Source organism: Carassius carassius, chromosome 23 (assembly GCF_963082965.1).
Source record: "Carassius carassius chromosome 23, fCarCar2.1, whole genome shotgun sequence".
Classification (NCBI taxonomy): domain Eukaryota; kingdom Metazoa; phylum Chordata; class Actinopteri; order Cypriniformes; family Cyprinidae; genus Carassius; species Carassius carassius.
In genome coordinates this window covers 32,172,341-32,183,306 of record NC_081777.1, presented here as the reverse complement: position 1 = coordinate 32,183,306, position 10,966 = coordinate 32,172,341, and the positions used below count along the sequence as shown (strand labels likewise).

The 10,966-nt window shown below is 39.1% G+C and overlaps 1 protein-coding gene across 1 annotated transcript in view; it reads right to left on the bottom strand.

Moving 5' to 3' along the window:
* Positions 1–469: 469 nt before the first annotated feature.
* Positions 470–10,966, bottom strand: part of LOC132101788 (tyrosine-protein kinase CSK) — a 40,501-nt gene continuing 30,004 nt past the window's right edge. The window contains exons 5-13 of the mRNA XM_059507002.1: positions 9,607–9,826; positions 7,439–7,532; positions 6,695–6,760; positions 6,507–6,606; positions 3,224–3,314; positions 2,269–2,342; positions 1,683–1,878; positions 1,291–1,377; positions 470–779 (exon numbers count right to left, since the gene is read on the bottom strand). Coding sequence (XP_059362985.1) covers positions 597–779; positions 1,291–1,377; positions 1,683–1,878; positions 2,269–2,342; positions 3,224–3,314; positions 6,507–6,606; positions 6,695–6,760; positions 7,439–7,532; positions 9,607–9,826 — 1,111 coding nt within the window. The 3' untranslated portion in view covers positions 470–596. The remainder of the gene's footprint in view (positions 780–1,290; positions 1,378–1,682; positions 1,879–2,268; positions 2,343–3,223; positions 3,315–6,506; positions 6,607–6,694; positions 6,761–7,438; positions 7,533–9,606; positions 9,827–10,966) is intronic.

The following is a 10,966-nucleotide window of genomic DNA, read 5'->3' as shown; positions in this document are numbered from 1 at the left end:
ATGTATAACATGAATTAAAATTATATATATATATATATATATATATATAAACTTGTTGAAAATCATGTTATTGATTCCAAAACCACTTGATGTTCCGACAAACAGGCTTTGTTATTTTTAAAGCAAAATACAACTTTAAAATTCTTTATTTTGATTTTGGCGTGAAATATGAGTTGTGTGTTTTCATGAGACAGGAGCGAGAGAGAAAAGACCAGCCTTCCTCACAGAACAGAGAAGCAAAGGAGATGAGGAGCGAGTACTGCCACACACACACACACACACACACACACACACTCACACACACACACACACACACACACACACACACACACACACACACACACTCACTCACTCACTCACTCACTCACTCACACACACACACACACTCACTCACTCACTCACTCACTCACTCTCACTCACTCACGCACACACACACACGCACGCGCACGCACACACACACACACACACACGCAGACACACACACACACACACACACACGCACACACACACGCACACACACTCTCGCATACGCACACACAGGTCAGCGTCCAGATCAACAGTCCAGTCTCCAGCACAGCGAGGATCTCAGATGTTCCTCACAGGTGCAGCTCTTTGGCTCTGATGTGCTGCAGCTTCTCACGCAGCAGACGGAACGAGGGTCGTCCGGCCGGGTCCAGCGTCCAGCACTGCTTCATCAGGTCATACACCACGACCGGACAGCCGTCAGGAGCCTCCATCTTATAGCCCTTCTCCACCCGCGGCACCACCTCCTTCAGCGGCTGAGGAGACACACACACACAGAGCTGAGACTGACCCCTGCTGGACACACACGCACACACACACACAGCTGAGACTGACCCCTGCTGGACACACACACACACACACTCCACCAGAGCACAGATAGGGCTTTAACACTCCAAACTAAAAAAGTATCTCTTATAACATTCAAGAAATTAAAACATCAATCTGGAACAAAAATAGAATCTGAGAGAACAAAAAAATCTAAATATTGAGAAAATCATCTTTAAAGTTGTTCAGATGAAGTTCTTAGCAATGCATATTACTAATCAAACATTACGTTTTGATATATTTACGGTAGGAGATTTACTAAATATCTTCATGGAACATGATCTTTACTTAATATCCTAATGATTTTTGTCATAAAAGAGAAATGTATAATTGTGAATCATACAATGTATTGTTGTCTATTTCTACAAATATACGTCTGTGACACTGATGCTGCTTCTGTGCTGCAGGACACTGATAGTATAAAAACAATGAAAGTCTTACAATTCTGGGGTACGGCACTCGTCCGAAAGAGTAAATCTCCCACAGCAGAACACCGTAACTCCACACGTCAGATTTAGTGGAAAACTTCTATTAAAACACAAGAAAAAAAAATATTTTAATGAAACTAGTGCTAAAGAGATTCTCTGAAAATAAAATATTTTCACATCAGTGAGTGATGCAACAAAGAGCCACAAATCACTGAAAGAAGAAGGAGTCAAACAGAAAAAAATGCCACAAGTCACAAACTACAGCGAAAGCCAATCATTAACATGCTTTAAAAGCAAAATATGATCATAACATCACAATCACAATCAACATCCGTCAGGAACGCTGCTTCCAGAAACAAGCTCCAATATTACTGTGAGTTCTCCTTGAATCACGCAGAAGTGTACCTTCTCTCGCAGCGCCTCGGGCGACGTCCATTTGACGGGCAGCTTGGCCGTGTCCTGAGTGGACGAAGCCTCTTTGGTCAGTCCGAAGTCACTGACTTTGGCAATGTTATCATCGGACACCAGCACATTACGAGCCGCCAGATCTCTGTGCACAAAGTTATTGGCCTCCAGATACTCCATGGCCTCGCAGACGTCCCTGAGACACGAACACAAACACACTCCTGATCAGGGCTGGGCATCTTTCTTGTCCATTCCAATGTGGTCAAACATTCAGATATCAAACATAGCATGAATTTGCATGAATTTCATGGAATTTATGAACGGAATGATTCAATGACTCGCTCAAGATTGACTCGTTTCATTACTGGATGAATCAGTGTTTTTGAATGAATCTCTTGAACGAATGATTCAAAGACAAATACATTTTTAGTAAAAAGTACCTTTTTGCCAGCTAAAAAATACAAGATGTGCACAAATTAATTTTATATCAAGTATCCGATTCTGGAATAGAAATTGATTTTCGATTCCCAACTCTACTCAAAACCCCAAATGAACAGACACACAGCAGACTGATGCGTTTACTCACAGAGAAAACTTGAGCAGACACTCGCCGCCCAACACGGTCCGGCCTCGAGAGCGCAGGTAATCCACCAGACTGCCCTGCTCAACACACACACACACACACATAACCATTTTGACAATATTATGCATTTTGTGTGCGGGTCATTTTGACCCAGGTATGTATGGAGCACCATTAGTGTCAAAAATATTCTCATAATATTTATGGAGTTATATTAGTGCCAAAAAAATCTGTAAAATATATCGTCCCCATATCTTGAATTTTGTCGATGAACATGAATATATATATGTGCCTAATGACAAACCACTGCGGCATGAAAAATTATCAACTTTTTTTTTTTATACGAAAGGTAAAGTTTACACAAGTTCATTTAAATATATATATATATATTTTTACTTTTCAGAGAAATAATTATGTTGTTTTATAAAGGCTTATATTTTTTCTAACAATAGATTTTGACTAATTTTGAGCAGTCAATTTCAAAGAAATAAAAAAAAAACTCCATTGATTTCAATAGGGCTAATATCAGTAATTCTCATATTATAAGCCTATTTGTTTTATATAAATTTCATACGATGATATAGTCAAATAAAACTTCTCATTAATATTGAATTTTTTCTAAATGAAATAAAAACATGTTAATAACATAACATTCAAAATGTATTACTTAAAACTTATTAATCAGTTCTCTCAGCAATAATAAGTTGCTGATCAGATACAATACGAATTTAGTTGAAAAGCATTAAATATAATGCAGGAATTTTAACCATAAACAAGCCCAACATACACTGGGACTCTTATTTTGAAATGTTCCGGCATTACTACTTCCAGCTGCACACATGCACAAAAAAAAGAATAGTAAACATTGACAATTCATCAACAATAGATCATAAGCAATATATGTTAATAATGAGTTCATGATGCAACTCTTAACAGTAAAACTGAGAGAAACGGCGCTGACCTTGGCCATGTATTCAGTCACGATGAACAAACTGCCTCGTTCCTCCACGATCACCCCTAATAACTGCACCAAGTTAGTGTGTCTCATCTGACTGCAACACACACACACACACACACACACACACACACACACACACACACACACACACACTGAAAGCACTGACAGCCAATACGAATCCATCAGACTTTAAAAACTCTGCAAATGTGTTTTGTCATGTATAATATTTGCTCCATCAGGCCTATAAAATATAATTTGCTTATTAATTCACAAGAATTGTTTCATATACACAATAGTGTATATAATGGTGTAACATTTTCCACAAAAATATTGTGCAGCACAACTTTTATCATTATTGATAATCATAAATGTTTCTTGAACAGTAAATCATCATATTTTCATGATTTCTGAAGATCATGTGACACTGAAGACTGGAGGAATGATGCTGAAAATACAGCGGAGCATCACAGAAATACATTACACTTTAACACAGATTCACACAGAAAACAGATGATTTACATTACAATAATATTTCACAATGTTTACTCTTTTCCACAATTGGAGCTCTATTCCTTTAAAAGTAGATGTCAAGCTCCTGCAAAAGGACAAATACTGTATTTGACCAATAGAAAGGCACCATAAAAACAGTCTGTATTCTGCATTATTAAAGACGATATCACAGCATTGTATCATATGGGTTGATAATATAGCATAACTTTAGTGATATTAATGTGAGATGTTCTGGAGGCTTGTGAAGATCATTCCTCCACTGGGGAACAGTGAAAGTAAAGCTTCTGGAAACAAACGCTCCTCAAAAGATCCTGAGGATCAGATTTGAGACTCTAAAACATGATTGATGGAGAATCAAGTAAAGCTGAGCTGCTTCAGTCCAGTAAGAGTTCATCTGGAGATATAACCATTTTGACAAAATGTTATGCATTCTGTGCGCGGGTCATTTTGACCCGGGAATGTATGGAGCACCAACAGTGCCAAAAATACTTTGTTAAATTATGAAGTTAAATTAGTGCCAATTTTTTTTTAATGATATTGTCAGAATAGGGCTGGGCGATATATCGAACGATATGATCATGCGCATCTAATCAGTAAAGCTGCTTCCGTGATCACCGCTAAAATCTCCATCACATAATGGGAGTGGCATTTAATAGACAGCAGAGGTGGGACTTTCAAGTCACAAGCAAGTCTTCAAGTCATATCCAAGTCCTCAAAGGGTTAAAGTTAATAAGATAATTAAGTGACTAATTAAATGATGATTGTACATTAGTGATGAACTTCTGCTGTTAACAATCAACATCACTGAAGTAAAGCGAAACACAAGAACTACAACTGAATTTAGCCACAGCCTTCAACTGAAAAAAAAAAAGTAAAAGAAAAAAAAACACTATGCCACCATAATTGTGGTCAAGGTTTGCTTTAGGTAGTGTCTTGACCCTTTCACTAATTCAAAGCAATTTGATTCAAAACAATTGCAATATTGTTTTCGCAACAAACATGTATGCATTGCTGAGTCGAACCTTGTAGTAACAGATGACCTTATGCTTTTTCTGCTTATAACTCGTGTTGACTTGGACATCGTGAGATAGTCTTCTTTGGATTGTTGACTGACATTCAGCTTTTACCAGAGTTGGAAGACTTTCAAGTCACAAGCAAGTCTTCAAGTCATATCCCAAGTCCTCAAAGGGTTAAAGTTAATGAGATAATTAAGTGATGATTGTGCATTAATGATGAACACCTGCTGTTCTTGAGAATTACAGAGGATCAGATGTTGATGTTTTATTGGTTAAAGTGATGCAACCATAATGGAGATCAGTGTTTGCTTTAGTGGGGCTCTTGACCCTTGACTGTCATGTTAGATCTCTTTATGTAGCATTGCATGAGGTGCTGTAAAGCAGAGAGAAGACATTAATCTGTATGTGATAGGTGGTCAGATTACAAATTAACATTAGCTCTATTAAGTTTGGCATAATCAACCCAGTAAAACTACACTATGGAAAAAAAAATTAAGTGAATTTTAAATCTACTAAGTGCATACAAAATTTGAAAAACTATACTCTGCAGACACACACAGACATCAAGAACCAGCATATGACTCTCAACAGTGGTGACAATCAACAAAATGTTGCATGCTGGGTAAAACCTTAGTAAAAACTCCCGTCATGCACTGCAGTATGAAAAATTGTCACCACTGTTGAGGATCGTGTGATAAGTGTGTTTGTCTAAAAACCTGAACTGATTGTCTCCTTTTTTGTCTTTCAACATTGAAGCATTGTGATTTTTTTTTTACTTCAGTTCAGTAATAGCTGAGTGTCAGTCTAATATCCAAAGATAAACACAATTTCATGATGTTCAGTGAACATGAGTTATAAGCAGAAAAAGCATAAGGTCATCTGTTACTGCAAGGTTCGACTCAGCAATGCATACATGTTTGTTGCGAAAACAATATTGCAATTGTTTTGAATCAAATTGGTTTGAATTAGTAAAAGGGTCAAGACACTACTTAAAGCAAACCTTGACCACAATTATGGTGGCATAGTGTTTTTTTTTCTTTTACTTTTTTTTTTCATTTGAAGGCTGTGGCTAAATTCAGTTGTAGTTTTGTGTTTCGCTTTACTTCAGTGATGTTGATTGTTAACAGCAGATGTTCATCACTAATGCACAATCATCATTTAATTAGTCACTTAATTATCTCTATAGCTTTAACCCTTTGAGGACTTGAATATAACTTGAAGACTTGCTTGTGACTTGAAAGTCCCACCTCTGATAGACAGAGCCGTAGATCGCTGACAAGCCACGCCATATCGCGTTCATTATCGAAGGCGATTCATCTGCGATAATGAACACGATATGGCGTGGCTTGTCAGCGATCTACGGCTCTGTCTATTAAATGCCACTCCAGTTATAAGCAGGTGATGGAGATTTTAGCGGTGATCACGGAAGCAGCTTTACTGATTAGATGCGCATGATCATATCGTTCGATATATCGCCCAGCCCTATGTCAGCATATCTTACACACGTGTAGGACTGAATTTTGTTGATGAACATGAATACATATGCCTACTGACAAACCACTGCAGCATGAAAAATGTATTATTTTTATCCGAAAGTAAAGTTTATGCAAGTAAGTTTACTTGATAAAAATCAGTCAAGATTTGACAGCAGGAAATAAACGTGAAGCACCAGCTGAAGATGGATGTTTGCACACCTGTACTTTAGTTTTTCATAAAGTGTTGAAGTCCAGGTGAAGGTCGGTTTGATCATCTGTACTCACGTCATGACTGAAGCTTCAGCGAGGAAAGCCTGAGCCGTGGCGTCGTGTTTGATGCACTTCACTGCCACCTTGGTCCCTCTGTAATCTCCCACCATCACATCTGAACACACACACACACACACACACACACACAGAGATTATACACTGATTCCTCGTCCTCAAACACAGCGTCACGGATCTTCACACACCTCCGAACTCTCCTTTGCCGATGGTATGTTTGAGTTTGAGATCTTTCATGTTCATAGCCCATCCACCTGTGAAGACAAACATCGAAATGAAACCACTTTCACTTCTGCTTTATTCCTGAACATCTGCTTACTGACGGATCAAATAATACTACAATATACTACAATAGACTAAATAAATAAACTAAATAAAAATTAAATAATGTTAACAAAAACAAAAGGACAATAAAAATAACAAAAGCAGAATTAAAAAAAAATACAAATAATTTAACTAAAATGAAACCGAAAACCTAAAGTATAAAAACAAAAAAGCTACTTTAAAATATAACCTATAACATCATATATTTATAATACAATTAGTAACTGGAAAAAATAAATTAAAAACCAAAACAAATAATAATAATATTTATAATAATAATTATAAATAAATGAATTATTTTTACATTAAAATTAAATCGTATAATTTCAAATAATAGTATAGCAACAATACTTAAATCCAATTACTAACTGGAAATAAAATAAATAAAAACTAAAACTGAAATAATAAATGAATAATAAATGAAACCTAAATGGTAATATCTGAAACAAAACAAAATGACAAAAAGCACATAAAAACCATTACTTCAATTTAAACTAGAGTTAAATTGAAACCTGAAAGTATAAATAAAAACTACTTCAGAAAATTAAAAAATCTATAATAGTAAATAAATAATGCTAAAATATGCTTATAGGAGATATGAGACCCACTCCTGGAGAACTCGTCCTGCGCTGCCACAGTCCCCTCCATCAGCTTGGGTTTGATGAGCCGCGTACAAAGACCATCAGCGTCTTTGGTGTAATGCTGAACACACACACACACACACACACATTAATATACATTATCAATAGTCATGTTGCACACAGAAGCGGTTATGAACTATAGCTTTAGCTTTCATGCCACTAACAATAAACATCCAGTCGGAGAAAGAATAACATAAATGCATCATATCATGAACAAAACTAATGATCAACTGTGATGGGTTTTTTGCATATTTTGCCTTCATATTTGTGTTTGCTCATTCAATGAAGAGCAAAAAAAATTCCATTCTCACTTGTTTTTTTATGATTTTGTAAATATTTATTTTTTCCCCTAAGTTACTAAAACGTTTTTGTTTTTTAATTATATTTTTAAAATATTTGTCCTCTTCATGATTTTGTAAATATATTTTTTCTTAATATTAATTAGATTTTTTTTGTAAATAATTGTTTTCTTTTAACTCTTTGTTACTCATTTAAATGCTTTCTAATTGGACACATCTAAACTGCATCATTAATCATCACTGCTGCCTGTTTAATACAGTGGACAACAGAATAATTATCTTAAAACTCTTGTTTAGATGATCATTTGAGTTTCACAGAAACTCAGGAGCCACTAGAGGGCAGAACAAACTCTTAAGAAATCTAATTCATGAACACACACAGCTTTGCTCTTGTTTACAGAGATTTCACAAGATGTGTGTGACGTTGATTCACGAGCAGCTTGTTATGACATGAAATCAAGAGAAACAATGATGAGAATGAGAAACGAGACAAGAGAATGTGAGGAATGCCTTTAAAACTCATACACACAAACAACTCACACACACACACCCCCATGCTCATGCACACACACTCATACATGCATGCTTTCTCTCAAAAACACACACAAACACATCTATGCTCATGCACACACTCACAAATGCATGCTCTCTCTCTCACACACACACACGCTCGCGCACACACACTCACAAATGCATGCTCTCTCTCACACACACACACGCTCGCGCACACACACTCACAAATGCATGCTCTCTCACACACACACACACACGCTCGCGCACACACACTCACAAATGCATGCTCTCTCACACACACACACACACACACACACGCACGCTCACACACACACTCATACATGCATGCTCTCACACAGACACACACGCTCGCGCACAAACACTCATACATGCATGCTCTCACACACACACACACACACGCTCGCGCACACACACTCATAAATGCATGCTCTCTCACACACACACACACACACACACGCTCACACACACACTCATACATGCATGCTCTCACACACACACACGCTCGCGCACACACACTCACAAATGCATGCTCTCACACACACACACACACGCTCACACATGCATGCTCTCACACACACACACACACGCTCGCGCACAAACACTCATACATGCATGCTCTCACACACACACACACGCTCGCGCACACACACTCATAAATGCATGCTCTCACACACACACACGCTCACACACACACTCATACATGCATGCTCTCACACACACACACACACGCTCGCGCACACACACTCATAAATGCATGCTCTCTCACACACACACACACACACACACACACACGCTCACACACACACTCATACATGCATGCTCTCACACACACACACGCTCGCGCACACACACTCACAAATGCATGCTCTCTCACACACACACACACACACACACACACGCTCGCGCACAAACACTCATACATGCATGCTCTCACACACACACACACGCTCGCGCACACACACATAAATGCATGCTCTCACACACACACACACACACACGCTCACACACACACTCATACATGCATGCTCTCACACACACACACACACGCTCGCGCACAAACACTCATACATGCATGCTCTCACACACACACACACGCTCGCGCACACACACATAAATGCATGCTCTCTCACACACACACACATGCTCGCGCACACACACACACTCATACATGCATGCTCTCTCACACACACACACACGCTCGCGCACACACACTCATACATGCATGCTTTCTCTCACACACACACGCTCGCTCATGCACACACGCTCTCTCTCAAACACATCCATGCTCATAAACACACACACCTCCACCAGCTGCATGAGGTTGTCGAAGTACTCCTCCTCGTCGATGGACAGTCTGCCGCTGTGGTAGATGATGCGGTAGTGCTCCACCTTGCCTTCGCAGCTCACACACAGCGTGTAGTCTCCGGGGTAGTTTGTGCTCTCTCGCACCAGGAACAGCCCGGTCTCCGGTGGATACAGCAGCCGCTCCGCCTGCTCACGCGTGATCTTACCGTGAAACCACCTGACAAACATCCACACAATGAGAAAACACTCGGGTCCAGTTATCTCTCTGGCCTTCGTATCCTTTTAGAGATCATACAGTGTGTATAGGGAGTATACTATATGTATAAAAATACATTTTAGTATTAAAGTTACTAAAACAGAAATACAAATGATGCTAGCTAGATAGAACCGCAGGGTCACATGAGTGTGTGTGTGTGTGAGAAAGATTGAGCATGTTACTGAAACCAAATCATGCAAACCGAGTCAGTCACACAGAATGAAGATTGTTCAAATTCAATCAGGTTAGAAAACAACAATGTCGTGTTTGAGCGGAATCAGCAAACGCCGAGGATTGTGGGTCGTGAGCTCTGTGCTGAACACACACCCTTCAAGCAAAAATGCAGAAGAACAGCCATCAGGAATGCACTTGACACACAGAGCCTCCATTATGACTGTTTTTATGGACCGTAGGAAACTAATAAGGATCATACAGGAGTTTTGTGTCTGGGAATAATGGGCCGAATGATTCATTTGAGATCTCTAGCGTTGAGGCAGCAGACCCCGCTTTAATTAAATTAAATTAATTCATTAAAATGACTGGTAAGACTTCATCTGTATCTGAGAAATGGATCTATTAAATTGGAAAGAGAACATCCTTCAACATTTGGACTGTTAAAACAAATCATAAATCATAAACATGCAATATTTACCATACAGTTTAACAAGTAAACCCAAGACTTTATGGTTTAGATCCATGTGTGTGTGTGTCTGTATCTGTGTGTGTGTGTATGTGTGTGTGCGCATGTATGTGTGTGCACGCGTGTATGTGTGCGCGTGTGTGTGTCTGTATCTGTGTGTGTGTGTGCGTGTATGTGTGTATGTGTCTGTGTGTGCGTATGTGTGTCTGTATCTGTGTGTGTCTGTGTGTGTGTATCTGTGTGTGCGCGTGTCTGTATCTGTGTGTCTGTGTGTGTGTGCGCACGCGTGTGTGTGTCTGTATCTGTGTGTGTCTGTGTGTGTGTATCTGTGTGTGCGCGTGTCTGTATCTGTGTGTCTGTGTGTGTGTGCGCACGCGTGTGTGTGTCTGTATCTGTGTGCGTGTCTGTGTGTGTGCGTGTCTGTGCGTGTGTCTGCGCGTGTGTGCGTGTCTGCGCGTGTG